This window comes from Heterocephalus glaber, unplaced genomic scaffold (assembly GCF_053883595.1).
Source record: "Heterocephalus glaber isolate CG9 unplaced genomic scaffold, H.glaber_assembly_v1.0 deba00000546, whole genome shotgun sequence".
Lineage (NCBI taxonomy): Eukaryota > Metazoa > Chordata > Mammalia > Rodentia > Bathyergidae > Heterocephalus > Heterocephalus glaber.
The window spans coordinates 40,187,383-40,205,134 of NW_028258147.1; the positions used below are offsets into that span (position 1 = coordinate 40,187,383).

Sequence of the window (17,752 nt, forward strand, 5' to 3'; positions counted from 1 at the left end):
CTGGGGTATAAACACTCAGACTCTCTGGCAAAGAAGCTACTTGGGAATCAAATACAGTGGACCCTTGACTTACAAACTCAATTCATTCGTGAGGGCTGTAACTCAAGTTGGTTGTAAGTCAAGACTATTTTTCCCATAAGAAATAATGGAAATACCCATAATGCATTCTGAACCCCCTCAAAGCACCCCTTAGCCAATCTATCCATAATAAAAAAGGGTTGAATAATGTGCATAATTTATCAGAAACACCAATAATTTTCCTAGCGTAAGAGGAAAGAGGGGAGGAAAGAGGGGAATGGAATTAATATGACAAAATGAAAAAATGGAAACAAAGTCTTTGTAAATAGGGAGGGATGGCAGAGTTGAAGGGAGGCCAGGGGAAGGGCGAAAAATAAGAACCAAGAGAGTATGTAAAGGTGCATATCTCCAATGATGAATGTCATTCTGTTGTACACCTAAAATGTACCAATAGAAGGATATACAAAAACAAGTGAGAAACTAGAGACATTTATAGCTAAGTGGATGCACATTGAGGAGATACTCTTAAGTGAAATAAATAGGACACACATGTGTAAATACCAAATAGTTTTTCTAGTGTGAGAAACTGAAAGTGTAAATAAGGACTAAAAGGTATAATAGACAATGTGAAGGAAGAAAAGGAGCAAAGAAGGGGAAGAGTGAGGGGTTGGGGAAATGAAAGAAGAGAATGGAATTAATATGAGAAAATGCAAAAATGGAAACAAAGTCTTTGTAAATAGGGAGGGATGGAGGGGTTGAAGGGAGGATAGGGAAAGGCAGAAAAAATAAGAACTAAGAAAGATTACGTAAAGGTGAAAATTTCCAATGATGAATGTCATTATATTGCATACCTAAAATATACCAATAAAAAATTTTTTAAAAACAACATGAAGATTCCACCCTACTCCAGAAAGAATGGCAATCATTTTGAAATCAAACCATAACAAATACAAGCAAGACTGTGATGAAAAACGAACCCTCCTTCATTATTGGTGGGAATGTAAACTAGTACAACTGCTGAGCCGGGCGTGGTAATCCCAGCACTAGGGAGGCTGAGGCAGGAGGATCACCACAAGTTCAAGCCCAGCCCGAGCTACATAGTGAGTTCAGGGCCAGCCTGAACTACAAAGGGAGACCTGCCTTAAAAAACCAAAAAAAAAACCCAAAACTAGTACAACCATTATAGAAATCAGTATGGAGATTTCTCAAAGATGTGAAATTAGAAATTTTTTATGACCCAGTGATCACCCTGCTAGATATCTTCCCCAAAGAGCTTAAGACATCAAACTACAGTGATATATATGTGTCAATGTTTATAGCAGCACAACTCCTAATAGAAAAATGCTGAAAACAATCTGTATACCTATCAATAGATGATTGGTGTCTTCATCACTTTTTGCATTGCTGATACAAAATATCCAACACCTAAAGCTAAAGGAGGAATGATTTACTGTAGCTTAAAGTTTGTAGAGGTTTTAGTTCACAGTTGGCTGGGTCCAAGGCAGGGGGCATGACAGAGGGGCATCACAGAGGAGAAAGAGTCCATGGTGGGCAGAAGGTAACAAAGCAGCAAACAACAGCAGCAGCCCTCTTTCTGTTCCTTACATTCTAACCAGGCTACCTGCCCTTAGAATGGGTAGCACTCACACCCAAGGAAGGGCACTCTAAATCCTAGCATTCCACCATTAATCCCAGCATTACAAATGTATATCACAAAAGCTTGAGTGAAATATATCCAGATCATAATTTATGCTCCTTGTCACAAAATTTAACCTTACTCATGCTGGGAATCCCATCACCACACACCCTAGATCCAGCCACATCTGAGAAGTCCCACCTATGATCATATCAGGTTTTGGGGGAACATTTAGATACAAGCCATAGCGATTGGATAAAGAAAATGTGGTGCCTATATATAATGGAATATTACTATTCTACTATAAAGAATGACAGATTTGATACATTTGTAGGAGAGTAGATGCAAGTGGAAAATACAATGTTGAGTGAAATAAACCAGACACAGAAGCTTAAATCCTGTATGTTGTCTCTCATTTGAGTGAGGCAAAGTACAAACAAAAAGAATAATAAAGGATGGATAGAAGTGGACAAAGAGGTAGATCTCTTGCAATAGGGAAGTGGTCCAAAGGAAAAAATATGAGGGATGAGCAGGAGGAGAAGGGGAAAAAGTAGAAGAAAGATATACCTTGTACAGGAACCTAAAAACCTCAATTAATGTAAAAATAACATGCAGGGCCGGGGATTTAGCCGAGTGGTTCTGCTGCCTGCCTCGCAACTATAAGGACCCGAGTTTGATCCCCCGTACCAAAAATAAATAAATAAATAAATAAATAACATGCTATATGTGAGCTAATATATCAACAAGAATTAAAAATGGGATAAGGGAATTGGAGGAGGGAGAAATGGGGGTGGGGGAGGGAGGGGATTTTAAAAAAGAAACAAGTTGTAACTGGGTGAACTGCAAACATGCAGTTAAAATGAAAAAGTTAAAAAAAAAAACAACCCAACTAAGTCATCAAGGGGCTAAGAATACAAGTAGAGTCACCAAGGGATTCAAAATGTAAATTGGGCCGTCAAGGGTTTCAACTAAGTAGACATGGAATCTTCGCTTGGGGAAGTTCCACCCTTAACTAAAGGATTAGTTAAGGCCAAGAGGTTTCCCCTCCTCCTCCCTAATGAGTTAATGGGTCCTAATATGGACAAAAAGGCCCCTGGAGCTTTCTTCTGTGCTTCCATAAATGAGGCCAGCATTGCCCCAAGGTTTGGACAGAGACATCTGTGTAGTCTGTTAGGACCTCACAAGGAACACCCTTTAGCATCCTTAGGTCTCATCCTTCTGCATAGGATGCCATCCCAAGGAGTCAAGACTTAGTTGTCTCCTCTCTATAGGCCCCTAGCCATTCCAATGGGAAACCCTTTGAACCTCTCCACAACGCAGGTTTCACCAGCTTCATCACTAGGCCATTTTTTTTTTTTTTTTTTTTGGTACCAGGGATAGAACTCGGGACCTTGCACTTGTGAGGCGGGCAGCAGAACCACTGAGCTAAATCCCCGGCCCTAGGCCATATTCTTGATGAGTGGGAAAAGTTTGATCCTGACAATCTAAAATAGGAACAGTTTATCTACTGTGGCAATATAGTTTGAGTTCAGTACAAACTGAGAAGTGGTGAGCATTGGGTATTAGATGATACTTTAAATTTTGAGACTATTCTCTAGTTACAGCATTTCTGCTAAAATATAAAAGGTAGAACGAAGGAATGAAATTCCTTATGTACAGGCTTTTGAGACCCTATAGCATGAAAGGCTCAAAAACTAAGAGACAGATATCTCTGTCCTGGAACCTACACTTATTTCTCAGGGGATGTGGGTCTCTCTGATCTGATTGATGATACTGGGAAGTCTCTTCTACCTCCTCCTTATAGTCCCCAGGCCTATAAATCATGCCCCCTTTTAAGTTACAGATGTATAAGAAGCTAGGAACTATGCAAATGAATAATGTGCTTTAAAGGGGAAAAGAAACCACCAGAGAAAGGTTATTTCCCCTTCTAAAGAACCAAACTGGAACTAAGAATGATGTCTGATATATTAGTTGCTCTTACCAGGGAGCTGCTGAACAGGTGTGTTGAGTCTTTCATAAATACACTAATATAGATCCATCTTCCAGGGAGGTAGAAACACCAGGGACATCATTTCATCTGTCAATCAGCCCCAGATATTTGACATAGACTCCAAAAACTTCAGATGAATCCACAGACACCTATGGTCAAATTGTGGATACGACTTTTTCCGTGTTCAACAAGCAGGACCCACAGGAGGGACAGAAGAAAAAGGCTAAGGGGATAACTGTCACAATTGGCAATGCCTTAAATCCACCCAAGTCATCTAGGGGGACAACCAGGGAAAGAGTTCCTGTTTCAAGTACAAGAGGGCATGAGATTGCCCCAAACCTCTGTCTGGGCCTTGCTTTGAATGTGAGACAGCTAATGTGCCTGACTTGTGTCATTGGAGATCTGACTGTCCCCGCTCCCAGAGACAGGCTAGGCCAGGCAGAACTGTCATTTCCTGCTCTGATAAGAGGCCCAGGGGAACCTGCAATTTCCTTGTCCACAGATATTACCATCTCCTCCAAGGAAACCTGGGTAATCACAGATGTCAGAGGTGAGATAATTTGACTGCTTATTCATATAGGGGAGACTCATTTGTTCTGATTTCCTTTTCTGGAAAACTCTCCTCTGGGTCTATTGCCATAGTTGGGGAGGGCAAAGGGACCCCTAGTTAGAAATTCATTACTCATCTACTTATGGGTCACTTTGAAGGCCAAATGTTTAACTCTGAGTTTAATTAAAAAGAAACTCTGCTTTCTGCCTCCTGCCTCGCAACCGCATGGTCCCAAGTTTGACGCCCGGTACCAAAAAGAAAAAGAAACTCTGGTGGTATTTAGAAAACAAACTGGTCCTTCCTCAAGGTACACAGTGAAGGCTATAAAAACACTTCATAATTCCTTCAATATGGGAAGAGATGCTACACTGAAAATGGTCACTTGAGTTTTAACAGGACTAGGACTAGTAGCAAAGACCTGACAGGTGTGCAAACCTTGCCTACTCTGAGATAATGAAAGAAATGCAAAATACTCATTAATTCATGATGTGGTTTCATCTTAGCTTGGGCAAACCATGCAGTATTTAATAATAGCAGAATATTTACTACTGAAGCTTGAAAAGATGTGAGTTCTTTGTGTGCAATTTTTCATTCATGCATGTGAGAGGATTTTCATTTTTTGGTTATGTTTTTAAAGAATTTTTACATTGTAGTACTTGTTTTGCTTGTTGGTGGTATTTGCTTATTTAACACATTCCATCAGGGACAGAAATTACATGCTTTTTTCCCTAGAAAGTGTGTCTTGGGTTTTTCCCTTCCTTTTTCTTTCTCCCTTGGTGGTGATGTTTAAATGAAGTTGCTTTTACATTACCAAAGACTTAATCATCCATTTCCTATATAAAAGGTAGCTACTTTTTGCATAGAATTCAAGTATATTGTAGTATAGAGGTGGAATTTACGGAAAAGCATTAAACTGAGGCTGTGTTTTAGCTTACAGGCAAGTAATAAATTATATCATGCATCTTGAATGTATTATATATAAGCTGCTATATAACAACTGCCACTTCAGATAGCTGTCAAATTAGGTGATTAACTAGTTGTTATTTAGCTTTCCAATTTCTGTATAAGTCTAATTACATGAAACAGAAGTTGGGGTTTTGATATTTTACTTTGCTTTTCTGTTTGGAGTGTCACTGTAACTACTGTATTGTAAATGATGGAAAATAACTGCATATGTTATTTTGGGGTGTGTTAGTTGCATCAGAATTTTATCTCTATTAATGTTTGTGTTCATCACTGCATACAAAAAACTTGGATGTATCAATGTAACTTAACTTTTTAAAATTTTCATACTGGCATTGTAAACACTTGAGAAGGCTGTATCCTTGCAGGCTTGACTTAACTTTTTTTCCTTAAAAATCTGGAATATAATCTTACAGCATTTACTGGAATAAACAGTACAAAACATTTGAGTGTAAAACTCCAAATGTTTTGGATTTACAGCATTTCTTTAGTAAATGAATTGCATACCACTAGTTCACCTCTAGTACAGCGTTGACAATAAGCTACTAATGAATAAACTGTTTTTTCACTCCATTAACACAGCAGTGTTTTATTTAATAATCATCAATGAAATAAATGTGCCTGAAATTGATTTTAAAAATTACAGTATTAGATCATAAAATAACAAACAGCAGCACATTTTTAGTCACACTGAAAATGAAGGACTTAATTTTCCCCGCAAGTTTCAGTGTTTTTAGTAATCAATTCTATGCATTTTATATTATATAAATAGAAGTATATACATATACATAATACACATAAAAAAGAAGTAGACTAAGATTAATTTAAAAGATTATTTACAGGTGACACATGAATATTGAGTCACTATTTAAGTAATTTGCTGCCCTCCACAGCCTTCTAATTTTATTTATATGGTCCAGGAGATTACTGGTATCAGCTTACTTCTTGGAAAAGAATCAGTGCTGGCAACAGATGTTTCCAAAACTCCAAGGGCAAAAGATTGATTATATCACAACAGGTACAAAACTGGCACAATTTTCTTTTTGTTCAGGGCCATGTTTCCTCCCTAAAATAGTGTATTTTCTCTATGTAAGTTCCAAGACTGAAGCAGTCTTGTGAAATTGACAGTAAAGTGGTAAAGGTCAACATTTTCATACCCCAATAATAATGTTTTTTAAAGGCAGATTGCAGTTAGTTACTTTGAATTGTGGACTTTTTAATAAAATGTTTAAGCTAAAACTTAATTAAAAATTTTAAATTCCTGTTAAGGTCTAAATTTAGCATATGGAAAAGGGAATCTGGACATGTACCCTCTTTAAAACCATTTTTATCAGTTTCTTTTGGTTTTGATGGTTTCTTAAATAAAACACTGCATGATTTCCAAGTTGCATATCTGCATACTATTTTAATTTACAAATAGTTTTTTCTAATCAGATATCTTGATCTTAGGTCTTCTTTCTTTCATTCAGGATGTTTAATTGTTACTTTTTCATTTTTTTAATCTCTACTGCTAATTTTTAACTTGGTTTATGTTGAGTAAAAGTTAAATCATACACTGCAAGGGGTAGGAAGACTTGTTTTCATGAACTCAATGGTATAGATTTGATTACTAAGTTTGAACTGTTAACTGTTCAACAATTTTAGACTTGTGGCTTTCTTTCTTTGATTTGTTTGTTTTCCTTTTACTTCTATGCTACACTAGTCTCCCATGTGGCAAGTGCACTGTGCATTATTACAATAAGGACTGGGAAAATTTTTATGGATGTAATGTCTATTACAGTTTGTGATAGTATTTCTCTCTAGTTCTCAGTGATTTAAATGTGACCAAGCCTTCTTTCTGTACTTTGTCACAAAAAGCAGGTTTTCCAGGTGACTATTTTGAGGAGTATCAAAATAAGAATTTATGGTGTATTATTGTTGATTCACTTTGAATTAAAATATATATATTGCAGCAAAAAAAAATAAAAGCTTGCCTACTCTGTGCCTACCTGGGCAATCCCAAACTGCCTCCTTTAATATATTATGTACAGAGAAGAGGAACATACCCTGTGGAAGACTGGCAATTAAACTTTACCCATATGCCACTATGTGGAGGATTTAAACAGATGTTGGTTCTGATTGACACCTTTACAGGCCGAACTGAAGCCTTTCTTGTTCATAAAAGGCAACAGAAGTAGTCAAGGTGCTTCTTAAAGAAATCATTCCCAGATTTGGACTACCCCAGTCCCTCCACAGTGACAATGGTCCTTCTTTTACCTCTCAAAAAAACTCATGAGGTAGCAAAGACTTTAGGAATACAGTACAAAGAAAGAAAGACAGAAAGAAAGAAAGAAAGAAAGAAAGAAAGAAAGAAAGAAAGAAAGAAAGAAAGGAAGGGAGGGAGGAAGGAAAGAGAGAAGGAAAGAACGGACTACCTCCATTCAACTTGGCAGCCTCAATCTTCTGGAAAAGTAGAGAGAGCCAACCAGACCCTAAAGTGAGCTCTGCCACAACTTTGCCAGAGCCATCTGAGTCCTGGCTCTGATTGCTACCAATAGCACTCATGAGGGTTTGTAACATTCCAAACACTGGGCCAAGTTTGAGCCCATCTGAGATGTTATATGGAAGGCCATGTCTATTGTCTGACATGATAGTAGACCCAGAGACTACGATGAGACTCTTAAATATCTCATCAATCTGGGCCAACTATAACAAGCTATCTAAATGTATGGAAACAGAGTCCTCCCAGCTCCTGTCCCAGAAGGACCACCTCGTGTCCACCCTGGAGACCAAGTGCTTGTAAACACTTGGAGAGAGGGAACACCGGCAGACCAATCAAAGCCAAAATCAGTGATCCTTGCCACACCCACTGCAATAAAGGTGGCAGAGACAGATAACTGGACACATCTTTTTAAAATAAAGCCAGTCAGATAAAGAGTAGGCATATCTGCCCTTGTTCCCCACCTTAAGGAGAAAGCATTGTACCTTCTCCATTCATATAAGGCGTTCTCACTGGAAGTATGGAGTACATGTCTTTGATCTGTTGAGAAGGTTCTGTTGTACTTCTAGTCTCCTGATAGCTTTTACCATGAACAGCTGTGGAATTTAGTCCAATACTTTTTCTCCAACTAGTGACAGGATCATATGGCTTTTTCCTTTCCTCTGTTAAAATGATGACTTTTGGGGGTGGATCTTCCGATGCTGAACCAACACTGCCATCCCTATAACAAAACCACTTTCTACATACTGCCAGATCTGACTTCTAATTGTTTTGTTAAACAAATTTCTCTTTATGTTCATACTTCTTTCTATTATCTTTATCCAGTTACAGGATTAGCACAATGTTGAGTTCCTAAAATGAGGGGAGGAGTGTTCCTTCTTTTTTCTGCTTTAATTGTTTCATATAATTTATCAGTTAAAATGTTTATGAGCCTGCTGTTGTCATATAGGTAGGTTTTCAAGCTAGGAATATACTTTCTTTAATAGGTGCTATTCAAATTTTATATTTCCTCCAGAGTTAGTTTCATTAATTTGTCTTCCAAGGTACTTCTTAGAAGTTGTCAAATTTATTTCAAAACAGATTTTTGAAATATGCTTTCTATATCCTTTTAAATTCTGTGAAATCTGTGGTAATGTCTCCTAGATCTTGATATTGTAATTTAAAAAATGTATAAATGATATTGTGTAACAGGAAGAAAAGGTCTAAAGGAGCAGGGGAAGTGGGAGGGGTAGGGGAACGGAAAAAAGGGAAAAGAAAAAATATGAGAAAAGGAAAAAAATGAAAACAAAGTCTTTGCAAATAGGGAAGGGTGGAGGGGGAGAAGGGAGTGCAGGGGAAGGGGGAGGGGAAAGAACCAAGATGCTCATGTAAAGGTACAAGATCCCAGTGATGAATGTAACTGTATTTTATACCTAAAATGTACCAATAAACTTAATGGGAAAAATAAATAAATAAATAAAGCCAGTCCCACTTGAACTGATCACTTAAAAGGAGAAAGCTACTCCTGTGAACGTCTAGAAGACACGAGGACTCGCGTTTTCAAAAAGCAAGACTCCAGTGCTGCTACAGGAAACATGAAACTCTGACCTGTTCCTCATCTTTGGGTTGATAGTGGAGTTTCTTTCTCCATCAAACAGGCAGCTCAATGGTCATTAACTCTTTTCTCACTGTTTTCTGACAGGTTTTTTCTTTCTTCAACCCAGCCAATGAGCCACAGCACCCCAATGTAGTTGTACAGCACATAATCCCAGTAGGTAGAGTCTATAGCCTCTTCCTGCTTGAAGAAGCTATAGAAGACAGAGACCTCCATTCCCTCAGCACCCTACTATGATGATTTGTGTCTCTCAGGGGAAATGACATAGGAGATTAGGGCATGGCAAAGCTGGCTGGGGAAGGAGGCATCACTTATTAATTACAAGATCCTGGAACACATGGGAACAATTCCCAAAGTGCTGTACACAGTCTTCTTAGGAGAACTCAAGCAGATTTTCAATAGGATGACCTAGACCTGACATCCCATCCCTGAGGCATGGGATCCCAGCACTGCCTCTGAATATACATACATACATACATATATATATATATTCTTGAAGGTTTCCTTGCAATTTGGACAGCATAAAAGGACACAGATGCCATGAAGAGCTCACTATCATGGCTTTCCTCACGATAGCCCACCCTGCATCATCCAGGGTGTACTCTTAAACTCTTTGATTTGGCCCAAGCTCACTCTGCAGAGCCAGTTTCTCCCTCACTCTTCACTTTTGATTTTTCAAATAATCTCTGCTACTGTTTTTTATTCATTTTATTTAATTCTTTGTTTGAGATAAGAACCTCCAGAAAGAAAGGTGAGCTACTCAAAACCCAGTAAAGTTTATTTGGTGAGCCACTTTTAGAAAGAGCTATTCAGTAACAATCTGGTAGCTTCCCAAAAAGGGCAACATGGTAAATTTAAGATGATGCTAACTTCTCCAGCAAAAATCTGGCTGTGTGTGAAATGACTTCCAATCTTATCTTGGCCAAAATTTTTAAATTAAGTATTTACCTTCTTTCCTAAAAGACTGAAACAGGGCTAAGATAATGTTCCTGCTTCTTCTTCCCCAGATTGCCTTTATCACCTTCAATTTCTCTAAGCAGCCAAATGTACTGAGCTGGTTCGCAATAACCCTGCAATGTGGCTCTAGCTATGACTATGAAGTCCAAAGCCTTAGCTGCTACTGATGTATATCCAAGCTTAGAGAGGAAGGAGGTAATAATAATCTAGCATGTACTGAGCCTTCAACTCAGTAGTACTGCTTTATAGGAGCTAATGCTTTAATCTTTTGTTTGCTTGTTTGTTTGTTTTTAACAATAGCAAAGTTTCATTAAAGGTAAGAAATGAAACAGGCTATGCAGAGCAAGTTTGGGCCAAGTAAAAGTAGAGAAAGAAGAACACCCAGCAGTGTGAGAGTGGGCCAGCATCAAAGAACATAGTTGCTTTTTTTTTTCCTTTTGAGACAGGGTCTCACTATTAGCCCAGGCTGGCCTCTAATTCACAGTGCTTCTCCTGCCTCAGCCTCCTGAGTGGTGGGATTACAGGTATGCACTATCATGCCAGGCCTTTAATCTTCACAGCGAGAGCACAAGGTAGGTAACAGTGTTTCTGTTTTACAGTGGGGGAAATGAAGCACAGAGAGATCAAGTATATGCCCAAGGTCACAGAGCTGGTAAGCAAAGAAGGCAGGATGCAAATCTAGGGAATTTGGTACCCATGTTCCTAACTACTATGTTTTCCAGGCTCTCAAAGAAAAGAAAGTGTAAAAAAACCCACACCCATGCACACAATTTTTAAAAGAGATATACAAGGTAAGGAGTAACAGTTATTTCTCCATCTGCTATCCGGTAGTACCCAAAGATTACCAGTCCTGCAAGACTCCAGACCAAAAAAAAAAAAAAAGAGGGGTGGTCCATGTCTAAAAGCTGGGCCGCCCTAAATGCTGTGTCTCTAACTTTGAGATTTACTTATTAGCACTTTCAAAGTTCTACGAAGTCTTGTAATTAAGAAAATAGTTTGTTTTCTGCAATCTAGTATTCTCTAAAATAATCTTATCAGGATAACTTTTTTTAGCAAAACTGCTAATATCTTTAAGAAGTCATAATCTGGAGCAACTTTAAATTTTAGAGTTTCCAACAGATGGAAACATGGAAAGAGGAAGTTACTGTCTTTTTCCCCTCAAACAGTGGGTGGTTTTTTTTTTGGTAGGAGGGATTGAACTCAGGACCTTGTGCTTGTGAGGCAGGCAAGGTGCCACTGAGCTAAATCCCCAGGAAACAGTGGGTTTTTGTTTTTGCTTTTTTTTCCAGTACTAGGGATTGAACTCAGGACCTTGTGCTTGTGAGGCAGGCATGGTGCCACTGAGCTAAATCCCCAGGAAACAGTGGGTTTTTGTTTTTGCTTTTTTTTCCAGTACTAGGGATTGAACTCAGGACCTTGTGCTTGTGAGGTAGGCAAGGTGCCACTGAGCTAAATCCCCAGGAAACAGTGGGTTTTTGTTTTTGCTTTTTTTTCCAGTACTAGGGATTGAACTCAGGACCTTGTGCTTGTGAGGCAGGCATGGTGCCACTGAGCTAAATCCCCAGCCCTCAAACAGTGGGTTTTATGGACCTCCAATCTCAACTACCCAAGAAGCATGAGGGAAGACTAGCTCCGATTACCCGTGCCGGTAGCTGTCCCCAGTCCACGCTTCCAATCACCTGCATTTTCTGTTCTATTCGTTTCGTGCCCTGATGAGGAAAGGCCTGCTTGCTCTGAGCAGGAAAGCTGTGGGGCAGTCACTACTTTTCAAACAAAAAAGAAAAAGGAACCACTACTTTAAAAATATTTTAAATATCCTAAATATTCAATATGCATTTAAATACTAGGGGCTCTGTAACACTGCAGCAGTTCTCACAATGAACCCTTAAACTTCTTGAGGGTGTCCATGAGATCAAACCTTTTCACAATGCTAAGACAGTGTCTGCCTTTTTCTCCGTGCTGACATGTGCACTGATGTTTCGCAACGCATGGTGGGTGAATCTGTGCTCTCTCTCGTGACACACAATCTTACACAATGTATGTTTTCGTGAATAATAAGTGGGGGGAAGTGTAATTCTTAATACATGTATATATAATATGCATCCAAGCACACACCTGCATCCCTTAAATATTAACAAATATGTTGGTCTGTATTTTTTTTAAATCTATACTCCAAACTCAAGAGATTAAGTTTTTTTTCTTTAAAATTCACGGACTCACTGGGCATAGTAGCTCACACCTGTAACCCCAGATACTCAGGAGGCTGAGGCAGGCAGAAGGATTGCAATTCTGATGCCAGTCTGAGTAACTCAGACCCTGTCTCACATAATGAAATAAAACGGCCAGGAAGTAGCTCAGCACTAGAGTGCTTCCCTCACATGCCCAAGGTCCTCCCTGCATTCAATCCACAGCACCAGAGGGAAAGAAAGAGCCACTGACCCACAGAGGGAGAAAAACTCAGTGAAATGTAACTTAGTTTTGTTGCTGAAAATGTGTTCCTTTTTATCCTCTAAATTGAAAGATCCATAAAGTTTCAGTTAATAAATAAGACATAAAAGTACATTTTAATCAAATGAGATAAAGGAGCATCAACAAAAGTAAAATTATGAGGAAGAAGCAACAGGAAACCTCTGAGTTGAGTGCATTCTAGTCTCTGTGTGTCCTGAATGACAGCAGGAGCATTTCTGGGGTCACACTGATGTTTTCTTAAAGCAGAGTTTCCTGTGTGTTTTATGGTGCTGCTCTAAGATATTTCCTCTTTAAAACTGTGTTAATTCTTGTAGAATGAATTTTTGAAGCTTTTCATTGTGGAGAGTTTTTCCCACCCGGTGGTAATGGGCAGTGGATCAAAATCCAGTCCTAAATAATTGAATTTTCAATGTCATGGTCTGTAGACCTACCACTCCCCTTCTGTCTTCTCAAATGCTCTGTGCCATCTGCTCCAGCACATACTTTGAACTCCTGTACAGGTGACCATTCCTCCCTTCTCAGTAGGTGTCTTCAGTATTTTATTTAAAACTGAATTTGACAAGTAGCTAAAAACTTAGTCTGAGACTTGTATTTAATACACAGTTAATTATGAAAATAGCAACTGTTTTTAAAAATTACTCAGTTGACTGCTCTTTAAGACCACACTTGTATGCCAGGAGGCTGCAGCCTTCATCATTGAACTCTTTTGAGGCAACCAGCAGACCAGCTGTGGCGGACGAAGTTGTCAGAGTAGTCCTGCTCAGGCTTGGCTGGGCCGTGGGGAGCGCTCCCCGCCAAATGATTCAAGCTTCCACAGCCCAGCCTAGGCTCCCGTCTGGCTGGAGAGCATCCACCCCTCTCCTTGCCCCAGTGCCACCCTTTTCTGGGCAGGGAGCCAAGAAGTAAACTTTATAAGCAGTGAGTACTTCAGATAAATTTACAGCTATAGCTGCTGAAGAGTGGGGAAGACCGAGCACCACTGATTTTAATTCTCCAACATAAAAGCAATGTAAACTAACGTGTGCACGTGCCTACATATGCCTATGCTTCTGGGGAGATCTCGCACTAGGAACACAAAGGCATCTGGGCTGCACTTTGAATGATACACTTGTGCTTTAGTAGATTCACTGATTTTAAATTGTTCATTTCTTTTCATGAAAGGTTTTAATCAACTAGATTGGGCAGCATCATTCCGTATTTAACTGCAGAAACTTTGGAACATTAACTTTTAATGAATGTGCTTGCATTGTGAAGCAAGAGCCTACAAAGGCACCTATTATACATGAAAGTTCTGGCTGTGAGGCCAGTACTTAGTGGAGTTTCAGAGCAGTCAGTGATCGCTTCAGTCAGTGATACATAGCTGTGTCACGCAAGGGTACGCTGTGTACTCTTCCAGGTATGAAGGTATGCAACTTTGGATCTAAAATTCTGTACACATACATACTTTATACATATGTACATATGTATGTGTGAAAACATGAAATTAGTTTGTCAAAAATGTGTGTTTAGTATTTTAGCTCAGTGCAACTATTTCCACATTGCTTATTAAATTGATCTAAGACACTTTCTTGTTGACACCTTGAATAATAATGTTCAAGGGTGCAATGTGTATTCCTTTGGATTGTTAAAGCTAAATTACTATTATTTGTAGTAAATTAACTTTTAAAATATATTTGAGCCCTTCTGTAGTGTAATAGGGCTCTTACAGGGTGGGAAAGATTAATTTTCTGATAGCTAATTGAACAAAATGGCTTCATTTTGTATTTTGATTTATAGGAGTTTGCATCTGGGTCCCAGGAACATCTACTGGGGATGACTACTTCAGGCAGGTTGTGATGATGCTTTAAAAAAGAAAGAACAACAACAAACTCTAAGTAACTTGGGGAGCCAGAGCATTTCAAATCTATAGACTCCTATGACTCACATTCCCTGGATAATACAGAACACAGGTTCCATTTTAACTTCATGTATCCGTGTTGGAGAGGCAGACTTTTTTTCCAGTAACAATACTGCACACCAAAAGTTGCTATTCAGTAAAATCAGGAGAAATAATCATTGAATGGCTTGGAATATACAGTAATGAGAGGCCAAATTAGTCATGATTGTGAATATACTTTTCACCCACCACTAGTAGAAAAATTCAATTGAGATTTCTGGACTCCAAAGTCAAGCTAGCAAATGACAGGAAGAAAGTTGTAAAAGTTGGTAAAGGGGGCCAGGGATTTAGCTCAGTGGTTCTTCTGCCTGCCTTGCAAGTGCAAGGTCCTGAGTTCGATCCCCAGTACCAAAAAAAAAAAAAAAAAAATTTGGTAAAGGGATGCTGGACGTGTGATTAATTAAAAAGACCTGTCTTCAGAAAAGGGAATAGAAAGAATATCTAAATCCCTCTTAAATGGAATTTGGTCACAGAATAAGGTGTTCAGGTTAAGTCTTGACCGAGTCATAATATTTAAAGTATCCTAAAATAGCAGCCTAAGCAGTCATCACATCAAGAAGTTGATTTTCAGGAATGTTAGCATGGACCGCTCCTTGCCACCATTGTTCAGCTGAACATAAATTACCATTATTAAAAACAAAAAAAAAGCTGTCTAAATGAGTGTGGAAAATCTCCCACCCAGAAATTTTAATACTTGGTTTTGACCTCTTGCAACTTCCATGTGGGGTTCCTTTGCAGCTTTTAACCATTGGGATTTTCTACCTGTTATGTTCCTCTCTCAAAAATAGCTATTTGGAAGCGCTGCCTTTCAAACTGATGCCAGGATTATCCACTTTGTTGAGCTTGTTGTTGCTGTTCAAGAAGTGTCCCCATTTTACAACTGTACACACGCCCCTGGCATGTCATTGACACGAGAGAGCATTCGACAGTACTGGGTGGGGTGGGGCTCCCCAACAGAGCTGGCCCAGTCATCTGGGCCTGAAAAGGCGCCACCTCTGAGGGCCAGCTGTGGAGCTGGTAAGCACAGTTAGGGAGATACTGTATCTAGCCTCCGTTTCGGATGATTTTAAGAAATTTTGTATATGGAGGATGGAAATGCTTATATATTTATTGAAAATCCTTTTATGTTATTTGAAAATTATTTGGTAAATAACTGTTTGATATTTGGGGAGGGTTTTGGAGGGGAGGCAACGCTGCTGATAAATTATGAGCCTGTTGATTGTGCAGAAAGGTACTGTTAGTGACTAATAGGATGCCTTTGCTTTGCACATGATCCAAATATTTCTTTTACATTTCTTTTATCCAAAATATTTAGGCATCTGACATTTTCAACCAAAATTTCAATTATATTCTGTGAGTTTTATTTGTTGCAATACATTAAAATTTCAGAGGTACTTTGGGGCCCAACAGCTAGGGTTTCTAAGCAGTACAGTATGTGCATTTCACATAATAAAGCTGTTAATGGTGAGCAAAGTATTATATACTAACTAGATTTTCCACATCTGTATAGTATATTATATGTATTTTGTGCTATTGAGATTATAGAAAGTTTAGAGTGTCAACATGCATTTAATGTGTATTTTTAAACAAATTTATGGCAATTAAAATATTTGGAGACAAGGGTATCACCAAAAAAAAAAAAAAAAAAAGAAAACAAGCAACAGGAAAAGAAAGTAGAAAGAAAAAGTCAGTAAAAAGCAAATGAGATTTTATACCTAGTTTTTTTAAAGTTCTTACCTTCTAAAATGACTTAGAATTTACACACCTAATAAATGTAGTCCTCAAGCAAATTACTGAAAAAAGTGATGTCTACATACCTGATATTTCTTAAGCTCCCTCTTCAGCTGGAGAACTGTGCTGTGCTGGGGTCCTTCCTCCTGGTTTCCAAAGCTTTGGCTTCCTCGGAATGAGGAGAGGGCAGCCTTCCTGACATCCTGAGTCATGTTAAACCACTCGTCAAGTTTGTGCTGCTGCCGTTGGTTTAGTCTGACAGCATCTTTTAAGTCTACCAGGAAGGTAAAGGCCTTCTCTATACAATTTTGATAGCTTAGACATTCCCCTTGTAGCTGAGCTATTTGCTCTTCAAGAGAATGGATCCTGTTTTTATCAGGTGTGCCCTCTTGAGGGATCTGGCTAGTTTGACTGATACTAGCCTGCTGGCTTTGCAAAGCTTCTCGAAGCAACTTAATCTCAAATTCCATGTCATCCATATGGACTGACTCAGGGCTAAAGTTCCAAGTGGGTTTGTTTCGAATGTTCCGTGCTCTGTTGGCATATTTGAGAGAATTTAAGGACTCATCAAAATCTGAGGAGGATGGGCTGACACATGTGATCATGACAGTCTTGGCGCTGCCTCCCAGGGAATCTTTCAGGAGCCGGGTAATTTTAGCATCCCTGTATGGAACATGTGAGCTCTTCTTGCGTGGGTCCCCAAGGGCACTGATCACATTTCCTAAAGCCAACAACCCACTGTTGATTTGAATGGATTCTTTGAACCGTTCACCAGTATTTCCCGTTTTGGTTACTCTTTCTGATCCAGCCAAATCCACAAAGTGAAACTTTGAGACAATGCGCCGATATGAATACCATGATCCACCTTCACCCGCCCCTGGATTTCTTTCTATTTGACAGACGCTGATGGTGAAAATTGCGTGGGACCTGCTGGAGTGCTCGTTCATCTGGGTGGTGCTTGTGTGTCGGGCAGCATTCCCCATCTGCAGAAGACTCATCACCTCATCCACGCCCTCCACATGGCACTCCTTGGCGCCAACAATCACTTCAAACAGCAACAGCAAATTTTAAAACCAGGTTTGCATCAAAATTCAGTACAGTAAATAAAGCACACAAGTTATTTCTTAGGAGCCCAGCATATTCCTTTAAACAAAATCAACAGTAACATCATCAACATGGTTAGTTTTAGAAAAATCTCTGAATTTTAATAGCATTCATTTTGATATTTAAAAGATGTAACTCTTTTAAAAAAAAAAATCTAGGGCCAGGGATTTAACTCAGTGGTTCTGACACCTGCCTTGCAAGTGCAAGGTCCCGAGTTCAATCCCCGGTATTAAAAAAAAAAATCTAGTTTTTCTTGAGTCAGACACCACATTTTATTCTTTAAAATGACAAAAAATCTCTTGAGCTGAAGGTGTAGGTCAGTGGT

At 39.0% G+C, this 17,752-nt stretch overlaps 1 protein-coding gene across 12 annotated transcripts in view; it reads right to left on the reverse strand.

Moving 5' to 3' along the window:
• The window catches only part of Kif27 (kinesin family member 27), a 145,432-nt gene that overhangs the window by 100,447 nt on the left and 27,233 nt on the right, over positions 1–17,752 (reverse strand). For 11 of the 12 annotated variants that reach the window (XM_087204771.1, XM_087204772.1, XM_087204768.1 and 8 more), the window contains one exon: positions 16,410–17,368. In XM_087204771.1, the coding sequence (XP_087060897.1) occupies positions 16,410–17,368 (959 nt within the window). Of the gene's footprint in view, positions 1–16,409; positions 17,467–17,752 lie in introns of all 12 variants that reach the window. The other variant, XM_087204777.1, reaches the window with a different exon arrangement.